General features: G+C 52.7%; 9 protein-coding genes across 12 annotated transcripts; 5 read left to right on the top strand and 4 right to left on the bottom strand.

Moving 5' to 3' along the window:
• Window positions 1-101: 101 nt before the first annotated feature.
• Window positions 102-841, top strand: PPTG_17156 (hypothetical protein; the record flags this gene model as incomplete). Its single annotated transcript, XM_008914820.1, has 3 exons — window positions 102-356; window positions 423-554; window positions 620-841. 3 exons carry the CDS (start codon window positions 102-104, stop codon window positions 839-841), a joined length of 609 nt encoding a protein of 202 aa, XP_008913068.1.
• Window positions 842-997: 156 nt separating this feature from the next.
• Window positions 998-2,994, top strand: PPTG_17155 (hypothetical protein; the record flags this gene model as incomplete). The annotated part of the gene is made up of 2 exons (XM_008914819.1): window positions 998-2,779; window positions 2,851-2,994. 2 exons carry the CDS (start codon window positions 998-1,000, stop codon window positions 2,992-2,994), a joined length of 1,926 nt encoding a protein of 641 aa, XP_008913067.1.
• Window positions 2,762-5,117, bottom strand: PPTG_17154 (hypothetical protein). Its single transcript, XM_008914818.1, has 2 exons — window positions 4,380-5,117; window positions 2,762-4,304 (listed from the first exon to the last, which is right to left on the bottom strand). Exons 1-2 carry the CDS (start codon window positions 5,069-5,071, stop codon window positions 3,251-3,253), a joined length of 1,746 nt encoding a protein of 581 aa, XP_008913066.1. The 5' UTR covers window positions 5,072-5,117; the 3' UTR covers window positions 2,762-3,250.
• PPTG_17153 (hypothetical protein) lies at window positions 4,668-6,164 on the top strand. Of its 4 annotated transcripts, none has more exons than XM_008914816.1 (4): window positions 4,668-5,062; window positions 5,130-5,380; window positions 5,454-5,659; window positions 5,729-6,116. In XM_008914816.1, exons 2-4 carry the CDS (start codon window positions 5,166-5,168, stop codon window positions 6,040-6,042), a joined length of 735 nt encoding a protein of 244 aa, XP_008913064.1. In that variant the 5' UTR covers window positions 4,668-5,062; window positions 5,130-5,165; the 3' UTR covers window positions 6,043-6,116. The 4 variants fall into 4 exon arrangements, with proteins under 4 accessions (XP_008913064.1, XP_008913065.1, XP_008913063.1 ...); XM_008914817.1 differs by having other exon boundaries at window positions 4,668-5,086; window positions 5,165-5,380; XM_008914815.1 differs by having other exon boundaries at window positions 4,668-5,380; window positions 5,729-6,164.
• PPTG_17152 (ribonucleoprotein-associated protein) lies at window positions 6,083-6,762 on the bottom strand. Its single transcript, XM_008914813.1, has one exon. The coding sequence runs from the start codon at window positions 6,653-6,655 to the stop codon at window positions 6,269-6,271; it is 387 nt and encodes a 128-aa protein (XP_008913061.1). The 5' UTR covers window positions 6,656-6,762; the 3' UTR covers window positions 6,083-6,268.
• Window positions 6,763-6,994: 232 nt separating this feature from the next.
• Window positions 6,995-8,966, top strand: PPTG_17151 (hypothetical protein). The gene has a single exon (XM_008914812.1). It carries the CDS (start codon window positions 7,043-7,045, stop codon window positions 8,834-8,836), a length of 1,794 nt encoding a protein of 597 aa, XP_008913060.1. The 5' UTR covers window positions 6,995-7,042; the 3' UTR covers window positions 8,837-8,966.
• A 7-nt stretch (window positions 8,967-8,973) lies between these two features.
• On the top strand, window positions 8,974-12,067 carry PPTG_17150 (hypothetical protein). Its single transcript, XM_008914810.1, has 4 exons — window positions 8,974-9,477; window positions 9,545-9,594; window positions 9,662-9,921; window positions 9,997-12,067. Exons 1-4 carry the CDS (start codon window positions 9,022-9,024, stop codon window positions 10,542-10,544), a joined length of 1,314 nt encoding a protein of 437 aa, XP_008913058.1. The 5' UTR covers window positions 8,974-9,021; the 3' UTR covers window positions 10,545-12,067.
• On the bottom strand, window positions 10,688-11,362 carry PPTG_17149 (hypothetical protein; the record flags this gene model as incomplete). Its single annotated transcript, XM_008914811.1, has 1 exon — window positions 10,688-11,362. The coding sequence occupies one exon, from the start codon at window positions 11,360-11,362 to the stop codon at window positions 10,688-10,690; it is 675 nt and encodes a 224-aa protein (XP_008913059.1).
• PPTG_17148 (hypothetical protein) lies at window positions 11,801-13,938 on the bottom strand (the record flags this gene model as incomplete). Its single annotated transcript, XM_008914809.1, has 6 exons — window positions 11,801-12,052; window positions 12,125-12,389; window positions 12,471-13,084; window positions 13,149-13,405; window positions 13,477-13,817; window positions 13,916-13,938. 6 exons carry the CDS (start codon window positions 13,936-13,938, stop codon window positions 11,801-11,803), a joined length of 1,752 nt encoding a protein of 583 aa, XP_008913057.1.
• Between the last annotated feature and the right edge of the window lie 202 nt (window positions 13,939-14,140).

The following is a 14,140-nucleotide window of genomic DNA, read 5'->3' as shown; positions in this document are numbered from 1 at the left end:
AGGACCAGAAGAGCGATATTCTGGTCATAATGTGCGTATTCGCCCGGTTTCTGCTCCGAGTGGACCTATTTTCTCGTTTACTTGGACTATCATTTTCGATCATGAGGGACGATGACTTGAAGCGAGCATTCCAGACTCTGTGCGTGGACTATGAGGAACTGCTGGACGAGGCGGCGCAGGCCACGCAGCCTGCAGATGAGCGTGTCGGTCTTGCGCTTTTCAAGATTGACGAGGCCTGTGCGGCAGCCGACGGACTGAGGCAGGATGCGGAGCAGATCCAGGAGCAGCTGCTGAGCGAGCTCCTAAACAATTGCCACGAGCTTGAGGACATTTTCTTGCGCGTGAATCTCATCGAGGTACGAGGTGGTTGCAGTAATGGAGGAGAAAGCCGGTAGATATTGACTATGAGTGATTTCGACCAGCGCTTCGTGGGACGGATGCTGCAGACCACGCGGGAGCTCGAGAAACGCATGGAAAGCGTCAGTCGTGCCGCTGGCCCGGTGTTCAACTCGAGTACTAGCGTCACTAGTTTGTTGCGGTCCTTCTCCATGAAGGTACGTTATCTATAATTGATGCGAGGGCCGGATAGGCGAGCTGAGTGTTGTTAATGGTGCTGTAGCGCGGTGCGTCCGAGGCACCTTTGACCGACGGCAAGTGGAGCCCTGTGGCATTCGATTTTAACACAAAGGAGCTCATGGAGAGGCTGGAGAAGAGCGACGCGCGGGAGCTTGGCGTCTCCATTTCATCCTCGTCCGCAACAGAGACAGCAGCGGAAACAGGAGAGCAGCCGCCTCCAGCAGACACAGGCAGTGACGCTGAAGCCGAGTCTGACTCAGACTAAGTGGTATGCAAGCACATGAATAAAATCCGCGATCCAGTGGAGTAACCTGTGCCTACATTCATGCCTGGTGAACCCGGATAACCTTTGGCCCCGGCTGGGTCAGCAAGTTGAAGTGGATAAACGTACTTAGTAGAGAAACACTTGTCAATTGACGAAATGGATGCCACTTGGCGCAATGTGCCGCTGGCGGACGCGTCCGGTTCACTGACTTCCGACAGCGCGCGAGTACTGGAACAGGAGCTAAATGAGGAGCGTTTGGCGGTCGTCACTCTCCTAGGTCCACCGTCCACCCGCGCAGCGAGGGGCGAACTTATGGCCAAACTACTGGGACAGAAGGAGGCTTCTCTCTCCTCAAGTGATGAATCTCTCGTGCTGCTGACCAGCGTCGCGTATCTCGAATTGGATTTCCATGTTCTGGTATTCGACATCAATGCGACGGTGAACACATCTTCAGGACTTGAGCAGCTCGTCGGCGCGTTTTGCGCGCTATCGTCGCTGGTGATTTCGTGCTACGATGAGATCGGGTCTACTCGCTGCCTCGCGCCATTCCTACCGCAGTTCCAGTCGTTGTTCCAAACACTAGTGAGAGAGTTCGCTACAATGGAAGTGTTCGAAATGCTTCCCAAAATGTTGAACATCGACTGGTCCCCCAGTCGCTCACTTGCAGACGCTGAGAAGGAGGACAAAGCAAATACCGCCGAAGCACTCGAGAGTCTCATCAGATTCAAGCAACTGGGGGTCTTTTATCCTCGAAGCATTACACAGATGAACTTTGGCGACTTCTGTGGGGCACACGCAACGGTTAAAAGATTGTTTGGGCTGGAGATGACAGGCGAGATGCTGAGCTCGCTTCTTCGTAAGTTGTCAGCTCAGGTGTTAGAACAAGACCCGCTGGACTTTGGAACTGCATGGGACGACTTTGTGGAGGACAAGTGCCGAGTACTAGCAGAGGACGCGTTGAATACGTACGTGGATTGTGTGCAGCCTGCTGTGTTAGAGCATCCGCCTATGGAGCTGAATGCATTCAAGCAACTGCACGAGGAGATTTGGCGTCTTAGTATGGATGTCTACCATTCAGCGAGCAAGTTTAAGTCCACAAGACACCGCACTGTTCGCAACAAACTCAAGGCAGACATACGCGCACACTACGAGACCGAACTGAGCACTCTCACGCTAAAGTCGCGCGAGTATTGTGAGGAGCTACGACAGACTCTGTGGACTGAGCTTTACTCACGTGCCACCCACAAGCGTGATGGTGGAACGTTCACTGCAATGCTGGCTGCGATCCAAGAGTTTGATAAGCAGTTTAACGAGAAAGCGCGTGGCCCCGAGAAAGCTGCTGTGCTTCGGGATTTCTACCAGCATGAGGCCATTCAAGCTTTCCATCAACTTGAAAATGTTGTGACTCAACAACTAAGCGAGTCTCGTTTGGAAGAACTACGGCTTCAGCTTGAGAAAGATTTTGCAGACAAGAAGGAGGCTCTCGTGGAGCATTTTAAACAAGAGGAAGCCCAGTTGCGCGCTGGAATGGCACGTGATATTGAGACGATGCAAAAGATGCATGAAGCGAAGGCTGCTCGTGTGAAAATCGATGGGAGTGAGACCAAAAGGCTTCGAGACGAGTTGAACGAACTGAAACGTCAGAATGCAGAGCTGCAAGAGAAGGCAGTTGTACTAGAACACGCCCAACAGGATGCCACTAATCAAAAGACAGTGCTTGCAACGAAGGTGGACGAACTGGAAATTGCAGTACGGCGCGAAATGGTCAACCGTACGGAGCTGGTGGATACACTGGCGTTGACAATAAAAAACGCAGAGGAGAAGGAGAAAGCTCTCAACGAGAAAATCGCCGAGCTGCAGCTAGAGCTGGGAGAGAAAACCTTCCGTGTCGAGGGCGAGTTGCAGGACCTAACACAGCAGTTGCGAAAGACGAACGAGGTAAGGTTCTATCGAATTTGTAGTCGTCTAAACCGCTCACTAAACTGCTTCTGTTCGAACTGATATTGCAGGAAAAAGAAGAGCTGCAAAAGAAACTCAACGAATTTTTCTTGAAGGTGACCGCACTACCGGATGCATTACAACAGCATCTCTTTTGCATGGAAAATGATGATAAAGTCGATTTTGCAGACGCCCTAACCAGCTATATGAGTTGATAAGTAATACAAACGGCAGTGGCATCCGACAGGCTTTATCGCCATTATTCTGAGTACGATGCGGGGCAGTTCCGTTAGTCTGAACTCAACTTTCGCTGCCAGTAGTTGTGCCTTGATTGGACCTTTTAAGTATCTCGCTCCAAGCAAGAATGTTGACAGTTGCGACTCGTACAAATCACAGTGGTAAAACTCTCAAGCCATTTGAAGATCTGCATTCTCAAGCAGATCTGCATCCTCGAGCAGTTTTCAATTCCCATTACCTGACAGATTTCTGCGTACATCGCTTCAAGACTGCGTCCAACGCGTCAATGGGATGCTGTTCTTGCATCTTGTAGTAAATCTGAACAAGTACGTGTGCATCTAGAGCAGCGTAGTGAAGCTGAGCTTGAGTAAGCGGGCGTCGTTCCCAGTCTGACATTCGAGCACGCTTATCTAGCGGTAGACCCAAATACGATTCTGCAATTGCTGCCAAGCCCAAACGCGAGGACTTTGCACTGGCATCACTTTCACTGGTTTTGCTGTGCTTGTGCTTCCATTTTCTTTGCTTCGTCCCTGTTTCTGATGCCTCGCTGTTTGCTGCCGAACTATTGGCACTGCTGTTGCTGTCGTTGCTATCCTCAGCTGCGACTTCAGTAGCAGCAGTTCCCTTTTGAGTTGGGAGCTTACGTGAAACAGTTTGCAGATCAACCAGCATCGACATCACGTTCTCAGTGGCATAACCTCCCGTCAAGAATGGACGAAGCGCCTTCACGTCACCTCTAGTATCAAAACCAAGCTTGATCACTGATTCCGATTGAAAGAGCGGAAGTAAGATGCCCCCATGTTCATAAAGAGCCACCACGTCCACGACAAATGCTTTCTCCCGAGATGCCAGTTGAACGAGTGCACACTTCGCTGCGGTATTGTGCGAATTAGCTGAAATGTGCACGGCCTTCCACTCCGAGTCAAACCCAATAGCTGGCTGCTTCATAAGGTGATCCACACATGTCTGCAATGCCGTCGGAGTATCTATAAAGACAATGTTGGCTTCACCGATGGCATCAATCAGCGACAGGCACGTGTCAAGTGGAGGCAGATCGTCTTGGTTTTTAAACGTTTTGCCGTCCTCTGCACTCGTGTCCACTTCAGGGAAATTTGCCGCCAGACCCGCCCGGAAAATGAACTGCTTGGTGTTAGTATCTTCCGCACCGGCATGTCGGATGATCATATTGCAGGCGTAAAACTTCAGACCCTGGGAGCTCTCGACGAACTGCAGAGCCTGCTCGTATTCCTTAGAGTATACCAGGAATCTCAGCGTAGCCTTCTGTCGGCTGTGGAGCGGGGCAATAAACATGTCGTTAGTCAGAATTAATACAGTTGAAATTCTAGCACTTCAACCATCGTACCGTTCGAAGTAGACTGGGAAAGCACTGGCCTGCAACTTGAACAGTGAGAGCCGCTTCTTGATGACTTTATCCTGCACGTTGTCGTCGATCAGCATCTGAACGAATCTTCTCTGGTTCTCTCTGTTGCCCTTAACGAACATGTCGCCCGTGCGGAAGTCCTTCTGCTTAGTAACGGCCTCCAGCACCACGTCGGTCGGCAGCAAGTGCTTCATTTTCATACATTCCATGAAATGTGCGGCCAGTCCCACACGGATCTTGAGCAGTGTAGAGCAGAAAGCGGTGAGAGTCTCCACGTCCACGCGGTACGCGAGTGCAAAATCAGCTACGAAAGGCATGCGAGAGCGCTTGAAAACTGGCAGCATGGAACCAGCCAGCAGACTGTCGGCCAGGGAGACCTGCGGGTCCTTACAGAGCTTCATGCAAGCCACAGCGGTCTCGATCCACTGTGAGATGTAGACCACCTGCTTACCTGGCAGTTGGCCGTAAAGACTGACGCACTGCAGGAAGGACGATGGCGCATGTGGCACCGACGCGAAGGCCAACGACAGCTCCGCCAGCAGCTTTGCGGAGTCCCACTCGCGCATCTGCTGCATTGCGTCCTGCACTCGCATCTGCTCGAACAATTGCGCCAGTGTTTCCTGCGGCTCTGTAGCTGCAACGTCGGAGACAGCATCGTCCAGTTGGTCCGCCATCTCAATAGCGAAAGCGTAATGAGCTGCTCGGGTTGAACAATTGCTTACAATTTCCAAGTGAATTGGTTTTGAGAGGGATCATTATAACTTCAGGATGGAGCGTCACAGACGCCGCTCTCCAGCTCGCTCGCCGCCGCGTCGGTCGTCTGGAGGCCGCACCCGCTGGCAGACAAGATCGCGATCCCGCTCTCGATCCAGGTCCAGATCTCCGATGCGACAGCCCCGACGTGGGGACAGGAAGGAGCGCTCGCCACAACGAGGCCGACGCAATGAAGACAAGAAGACACGTGATTTCTCGCACTTGGTCCAGTGCGTTCACTAGCTGCAGCAATGGGATGAATATCTAGTGCCCTAACTGTTTTTTTCTCGTTGCTGTGTGCAGGTGGGGCAAGAAGGAGGATGAAGAGAAGGAAGACGAACCTGTAGAGGTGGAGAAGCCCAACTTTGGACTCACGGGAGCGCTTGCCAAGGACCAGGCAACGGGCAACATGCAGAACGGAGTGGTCATGAAGTTCTCGGAGCCGCCTGAGGCTCGCCAGCCGACCAAGCGCTATCGGTTGTATGTGTTCAAGGACGACAAGAATATTGGTGCGTTTTATCGTTCAGCTGAGGTTGTCAAAGAGTGCAACGAGACTAATTCACTGGCTGATGATGCAGCGACGCTTCATGTGCATCGCAAGAGCGCGTTCCTCGTCGGACGTGACAAGGCTGTGGCCGATATACTGACGGAGCACCCGTCGTGCTCAAAACAGCACGCTGTGTTGCAGTACCGGATGTACCAGAAGGAGACGAAAGACGGACTCGGCTTCGAGCAGGAAGTGCGGCCGTACATCATGGACCTGAACAGCACCAACTCGACGTTTCTCAACGGCCACCAGATCGAAGGCTCGCGCTACATTGAGCTGAAGGAGAAGGACGTGCTCAAATTCGGCGAGAGCACACGGGAATACGTGCTCATGTGTGCAACCTAGACAGCAACAACAAGGCAAATTCAGAAAGGAAAAACAGACATTGGAAAACACCGCAAAATGCGTTGAGTTGTTTTGGCATTACAGCAGTTTATCTGTGCGCTTGACTAGCACACCAAAAGGTCTGCAGCTGGTCATTGCAGCTGCTATGGCTTTGGCATTGACGCCAAAAGCCCTACTACACACCACAAGTGACCGGCAGAGTCTGCTGGGGATCAGTCGTGAGCGCTTAAATTAGGAGTTGCTCGATCTGCTCGCGCATGCTCTGGATCTGCGGGCCCAGCTGCGAGGCGTCGTTGGACGTGATCGAGGCAGCAATCACGGGGCGCGACACACCGCAAGCGCGGCCCAGGGCGACCTTGGAGGGCACGAACACGTATGGTACATTCTTGTCTTCGCACAGCAGCGGAAGGTGCAGCAGAATCTCCAGGGGCTCCGTGTCGGCGGCCATGACAATGAACTCGGAGATGCCGCGGTTCAACGTCTTGGTGGCCTCGTTAGCGCCCTTCTTGATCTGCTTGTAGTTGGTAGCCTGCTGCACCAGGTCCAGGATGGACACAGTCAGCTTGGCGTCGGCAAGCGGGTAGGCCTTGGGGTTCACAGCGGCGTCAGACATGCTTCTAGTAGAGGTGATAACTTGCTCACGACCGATGGATCACTGCAGTGTTTTTTGATAGTGAACGGGTCCTATTGAAGTCGTCAGATTTTGCTGGCCAGCCAAAATGAATCGAACTGACATCAGCCATTGGTCCAGTTTAGCTGTAATTACGACACGTAAAAATGCTACCACGAGAGCAAGATATTTGTTTGGTTTGTAAATACTGTTTGCTGCAGTTTATTAGATTAAAGGAATCAAAAGCTATGACAACAAAATAGTAAATCATCATATATTGAGGTAGTATTGATTTCAGAGCAAAACGAAGTTGAAATTATGCCCACAGTAGATACGGGTACAAGTTGACAGCTTCATGACTTCAGAAAAGGATAGATCCTACGTGAGGCCATGGAGCAGCGTGTGTTCCTTCAGGTTGCGGTCCTGGCATCGCTGGCCACGATCAGTGCGTTCGTGGCATTCGGTCTGTACCGCAAGCGCCACCACCACCAGCACAATCAGCTCGAAGATGTGAAGCAGCCGAAGGAGGCGGCCTCCGCCTCCAAGACGCAGTCAGCGACACAACAACAGCAGCAGAAAGTCCCCGCAGCCTCGGCCCCCCAGAATGCCGACACCAAGCCGACGCCTGCCGCGAATATCGGGGAGCAGGAAGCCACATTGGCCACCAAGAAATACAAGGCAGGCGACTATGATGGGGCTGTGGAGCTCTACTCTGTAGCAATCTCAAAGTGCGAACTGCAGCAGCCGCTGGACGCTCGCAACCTCAAGGTCATGTACTCGAACCGTGCTGCAGCCTATGAAAAGCTTCAGGACCACGAGAACGTGATTGCCGACTGTACCAAGGCTCTGAAGCTGGACAAGCGCCACCCCAAGTCGTACCTGCGTCGTGCCAAGGCTCGAACCAACTCAGGTGACCTTCGCGGCTCTCTAGTGGACTACGTGTGTCTGTTGGTGATCTCTGAAGAGAAACAAGAGCAGGTCGACGAGAATTTGGCGCAGGAGATCAGTCGCATCCACAGCGACATCACCGCCAAGGAGATCGAGGACGCCCAGCAGAACAAACAGAACCCCACGCGTTACCTTCCTGACCAGTTCTTCGTCACGTCGTACTACTCGTCATTCCACCCGAGTGACGACGAGAACGACGTCGTTGCGGAGAAATCATCAGAGGAATACACGATCGAGCTACAAGCGCTCGAGGCCGGAAATGACACGCGGCAGCAACGTGGTTTGCTGCTGACGAAGCGAGGGTTGGCGTTGAAGAAGGAGAAGGACTATGACATGGCTGCCAAGGATCTGGACGCTGCATGTAAGCTCGTGCAGCCCGAGGACGAGGCGCACTACACTGCTCAGATTGAGAACGGAACGTACCACCACCTGCGTGGAGAGTTCGAGCTCGCTCGCAAGTCATTCGAGAAGGCTCTTGAGGCTAAGCCCCACTCCATTTTTGCCAAGATCCGCATGGGCGGTCTCTGCTTCGACCAGAAGGACCTCAAGAAGGCGCTAGAGTGGTTCGACAAGGCTTTGGCGGAGAAGTCGGAGTGCTCAACCGCGTATTTCCACCGTGGCCAGCTGCACTCGATCGACGTGTCCCCCGATGGAACTAGCAACGAGTCATCGATGGGAGCGGCATTGAACGACCTGGAGAAATGCATCAGCATTGCACCCGACTTCGCCATGGCCTACATCCAGCTGGGTGTTACCCACGCACGGAACGGCAACTTCCAGGGCGCGGTAGAGTACCTTACGACGGCGGCTCGCATCACGCCGGACGTGCCGGAGATCTACAATTACCTAGGTGAGACGTACATGCAGATGCTGCAGGCTCCGGGCAGTACCGTGGACCTGAAGACCGTGGAGGAGATGTTCGAGAAAGCGATCGAGCTGGACCCATCGTACCCGATGGCCTACATCAATCAGGGCAACCTGTTGGTGCAGAAGGGTACGGAATATGGCCACCAGGCGCTCGCGCTGTTCGAGAAGGCAGTGGAGATGTGTCCTCGCTCCAAGTTCGCGTACTGCCACTTGGCTCAGGTGTACATGGCCATGCAGGAGTATTCGCGTGCCATCGAGCAGATCGACAAGGCCGTAGCCTTCGCCTTCAGCAAGGACGAGCTCAATGAGCTGTTTGCCATCCGCGTGACGGCTGAAACGCACCAACAGGCCTCCGTGCTGCTCCACTAGCTGGAAGACCCAACCGATAACAGCCAAAATGTCCTTGTAGACCAATTATCGGTTTGAACAGGTGTTATACCCTTGTTATCTTGATCAATCTAAAAAGAGAGGGGTTGTCCGGTGCAAAGCACATACGTCATTGGCTGATCTTCGCGACCAAGCAGACTCCGTCCTCTTCATCCTATCCTCTCGCTATGACTCTCTCTGTAGCCACCGCTCGCACTGAGCTACAGCAGCGCGTTCCTTCCGCCGCCGCGTCCGTGGGCGTCGTCACCATCTGCGGCGGTGGCAATGGTGCTCACGTGGCGGCCGTCTACTTGTCGTCTAAAGGTCTGCGCGTACAGGTGCTGACGCGCCAACCTGAGCGTTGGGCGCAGACGCTGGAGTTGAGCACGACTGGCAGCAGCTGGGAGTCCAAGGGCGTTATTACGGGCCGTCTGAGTCTGGTTTCCAAGCACGCGAAGCACGTCATCCCGCAGTCCGACGTGGTGATCGTAGCAGCGCCCGCCAATGCGCATCCGACCATCCTGGAGCACGTGGCGCCCTACCTCAAGAAGGGAGTCAAGCTGGGCGCGCTGTTCGCCCAGGGAGGCTTCGATTGGGCCGCCAAGAAGGCGCTCGGCGAGGAGAAACTTGCCAACGTGGACCTGGTACGCACTGCTGGTGATTGCATGCTGTCTAGCAGGCCTTAACTGATACTCTGGTGTTACCGCGCAGCTCTTCGGTCTGCAGAACATCCCGTGGATCTGCAAGGCCACCGAATACGGGTAAGCTATTGCTAGATCGTCGGATATGTTACTGTTACACTGACTGATATGCTTATTGCGTTTGCAGTCACAAGTGCCGCATCATTGGCCCCAAGCAGTGCCTCTACGTGGCTTGCTACCCTGTGGAACGTAAGGATGAGGCGGCGACACTCATGCAGACGCTCTTCGATATCCCGTGCAAGACTGTGGCCAATTTCCTGAACCTGACCCTCACGCCGTCCAACCAGATCATCCACCCGGCTCGCTACTACGCGATCTTCCGGGACTGGGATGGCAAGAAGACCTACACTCACGAGGAGCTTAAGAAACGCGAGGGTCTTACGCTGTGTACGTAGTTCTACTTGCTACTAGTTTGTTGATCTCTTCTTAGCAATTGACATCATGTGATTATTTGATGCTCAGACGCCGATTTCGATGAGTTCTCGGCGGAGCAACTGACGATGCTGGACAACGAGCTGCAGCAGGTTAAGTACGCTCTTCTGCAGCGCTTTCCTGCGCTTGACCTCTCGGATGTGCTGCCCATGGGAGAGCGCGTGGTGAAGCATTACGGCAAGGACGTGACGGATCGCTCCTCGCTCCTTCAGATCTTCCGCACGAACCTGGGCTATGCTGGCTGTGCGACGCCGCTAACGGAGGTGTCGAAGGGCCAATTTCACCCAGCGGTCAACTCGCGTCTGTTCTGGGAGGATATCCCTTACGGTCTGTGCATTCTCAAGAACATGGCGGAGATGCTGGGCAACTTCCCCACTCCTCGTATCGACTTTATGATCCGCTGGCACCAGCAACACATGGGAGTGGAGTTCCTGAACCCCGATGGTCAGTTGAATGCCCGTGAGCTGTGGCGTACAGGCGCGCCCAACAAGTACGGCATCCACAGCCTCGAGGACCTGGTGTCAACGTCGCTGCCTAAGGAAATGCGCAACTACCGTCACCCGAGATCGCGCATTTAGAGTAAAAGGGAGTTGGAGATAGTGGCTTGAGCATTCGGTGTTGAAAGCCTTCGTCTGGAATACCTGAAAATACTACCATCTTGTGTATAGGACCCGAAGCTACGTCTAGTTATCCCTATTAGATGAGGCAATATGAATTCGTTTTAGGCGCCACAGCAGCTCTGGAAAGCTGGAACGTACTGCTGGATCATCAAGTGGGCGTCGTCCCTGCCGTAGGCCTCCATCGTCTCCAGTGCTTCAGTCACGAGCTCCTTTGTGGCACTATCGCCAGTGCCGAGGTGTTTGTCTTGCAGGATGTTGCACAATGGCAGTAGCGATCGATAGTAATCCGCCAACGCAGATCCGACACCCTCACACACTGCCAACTGCTGTAGAATCAGTAGGACACGGTGCACCACAACCTTCTCGCGGGTGCTTAGAGCGCTCTTGAGCTGCTGGACCACCTGGGGCAATGCCTTCAACACTCGAGTGTCGCGTCGACCGCTCTCCAGTAGCCCCATTGCAGCATCGAACGCAAACGACGGATACGGCTCCAGTGTCTCTTGTAGGCCACTAAGGCAGATCGGGAGGAAGTGCGCGAAGTCGAGCTGCTCCAAGTTTGCTATCCACGTTACGCGACGCACTCCATGACGAGTCTCGATTAAGAGGGGCAGATCTTCCTTCTCGAGATACTGACGGAACTCACTGAGCTTGGGCTTCTTGGACCTTCCTCCTGAAGTGCTGGGGCGGGAAGACCCCGCGCTCGAAGTAGACCTACCGCCCTCATTGGTGTCAAAGGAGATAACTTGGCTGTCACCTGCGCGGCCTCGAGACGCCATCGCTTGAGAGTCGTCTCGCAATGGTCGCTGTGCGACTTTTGCCAGGCTAATTCAGAAGTGACCGACGGGTCACTTGATGGCAATCGCGTACTATTGGGAATTACAGACAATGTTAAAAGCACCGTACAAGTACACGGTGTACAATGAGCTTTCCCCAACACAGTCAGCCGAGCAACTTCAACGACTGTCGTAACCAAACATAATGATGGCAAAATTTGCCATCAATGATCCGTGTCAGCAATATACATTACCGCTCGACGGTGCTGCTGTCTACATACGGCATGTGTGTTTGTCGCCACTTCGAACGCTATGCAAGTAGACAGTGAAGACATTTGCAGCTGAATCCACACTTTTCCATCGTAAAAAACAGCTTGTGCTACTACTGTAGCACTCGTCTAGACCGTGGTGCACAGGGTGAATGCAAATAACTAGATTGGGTCACGTACAGTAGCCACCACCAGCGTGAGCTTGGAGACTGGAGAATTCATCTGGACGATCTCCATCGTTGTCTGCATGTGTGGTGCCATGCGCCTCGTTGCTTTGATACTGTTTTTGCTCTTCTTTCAGCTCTTTTAGCTGCTGTTTGATCTGCTTTTGTTGCTGCTTGAAAAGTATCGATATGTTGTGGAATGCAACCTGGCGTAATGCGTTAACTTGGTTGGTAGCCTTCCGCTTATTACTGCAATTCACCTGATCGTAGTAACACAAAGTCAAATTAACTACATTGATGCTTGAAAACAGCGATAATGAAGTAAAGAATACCGTCGGGATAATAGAAACTGGGTTCACGACTTGGACGAAGTCACACAGCTCCGCGAAACTCGAATGTTCGCTGTACGGGATCCCATAGACGTGAATCTTGCCGGAAGGGTCCGTGCAACAAGTAGAAATTGATCGTGGATTCTTGCCACTAAAGGTCCAGCCCGTGGGGCGAAAAGCCACGATCTGGCGGAAACGTAGTCGATGTTTCGCAAGCAGCACTGTCAGGTTGTCCATTTGAAGGTCCTGCATGCGAACAACGTGTAAACTGTCATCATAAACACAGTATAACAGAACAAGTTAGCGCAGACCAGTATTACAACAAGGTCCAAGGAACCAAACATCGTACTTGGTCGCCGCGGGTTCCGTCGTCAGGAGCTGAATCTCTTCTGAGGGCCAGCCAAACGTCTCGATGATTTTCAGTTTGGCTTTCGACACGCACACCTTCTTCTGAAACTTTCGTGCGATCTCCATGAATAATCGTTCTTTGCCAATTGTGTAGGACCCGAAGAGGTAAAGCACTTTCTCCTGCCTGATGTGCTTGTCGACGAGCTCAAGAGCGTGATCAATAGCAACTTGCTGGGTCGGAAATGTGTACTTAGGATCGCAGTAGGTGGTATCGAGGTATACTCCATCCAGACGCTGGAGACCCACAATTTTGCCGTTATGATCAATAGTTTCATTTCCAGTTGGAATATGGGGTTGAAGCGCATGATACTCCAGCATTCTACGGTTGAATCGGAAATCGCCAGTGTGCAGATACGTCTTGCCGTCCTTCAGGCGGAATAGAATGATGGCGGAACCAGGGCAATGATTGGCGTCCATGAATGTCACTTGTACATCAGCAACGAGCACAGGCGTGTTCATTCCAACTGGGTGAACATACTTGCTCTGAACACCCAGTTCTTGTACGACGAGCTTTGCTGTTATCTCGTTGCAGTAAATGATGCCGCAGTCAAAGTTCTGGAAGAAAAGAACAAAAAACAAGTTAGCTACTAGTAAAAACCGACCAAGTCCAAGCCCTCACCTTGGTGAGACCTCCATAGTGATCTGAGTGAAAGTGAGTCAGGAAGTAAATGCTTGAGTTTTCTTTACAAGCGTACTGGAAGCCATCCACTATGAACGGCGGGTCTGTACCCTGAATGCACTTGAAGTCGGGGTACAATAGACGTCGTCGTTGAATTGCTTTGCGAGTGAACTTGAAAGGCACAGGGCGTTTCCGAGAGTTGAGCACTGCTGCGGTCTTGGAGCCTCGCATCAACACGTCAAAGACATTTGATCTCTCTGCAATAATAGCAAGAAGAAACCATTCCATCATCACTATGGAGTCACATCAAAAGCCTCTTAGTTCGTACCAATAGCAGCAACTGAAGTCTCCTCCTTCCCTGCCGATGACTTCATCATGATGGCAACTACATCTGGCGGCTCCTCCTTCTTTTCCAGCCTTCGTACGATGGTCTCAGCTTGCTCTACTTCCCCCATGTCTTGAGGTCGCACGCCGAACTTCTGGCCACACAGTTTCACATGACGAATGCGACGCATCAGATCGATCTCTGACATGTCAAAGCCGCAGATTTTGCACACGTAGCCGCACTCGCTCTCGCTCTCGCTGTCATAGTCTTCAGCCTCTTCCGCCATCTCCACCTGCGTTAGCTCCGCCACTTGCGTCTGCAGCAGCTCCGTCTCCTCTTCTACACTAATACTTTTACCGACTTCAGCTACCTCCGCAGCCTCTTGTCTCTTGTCCTTAGCGCCGCCACTCACCGTTTCTGCCCTGTCGAGACAGCGGTTCACATGCTCTGTCCGTTGGCGTTCATCACAACTCGAGAGATCCTGGCTGCACGTGGGACACTCATAGCGCTGCTCCGTCGATGCGGCATCTAGACACGCGTTTAAATGCGTCTCGCGATCCGCCAAACTCCAAGGTGCCATGTCCATGGAGCACACGAGGCAGCGCAGCAGCTCCATTGTTGCTACTGCAGCTTTTCGTCTGACAAGCGCCAAAATTATAGCCATTTG

Source organism: Phytophthora parasitica, assembly GCF_000247585.1.
Source record: "Phytophthora parasitica INRA-310 unplaced genomic scaffold supercont2.63, whole genome shotgun sequence".
Classification (NCBI taxonomy): Eukaryota; Oomycota; class Peronosporomycetes; order Peronosporales; family Peronosporaceae; genus Phytophthora; species Phytophthora nicotianae.
The sequence above is the reverse complement of the archived record's forward strand: the minus strand, read 5'-3'. Positions and strand labels throughout refer to the sequence as shown.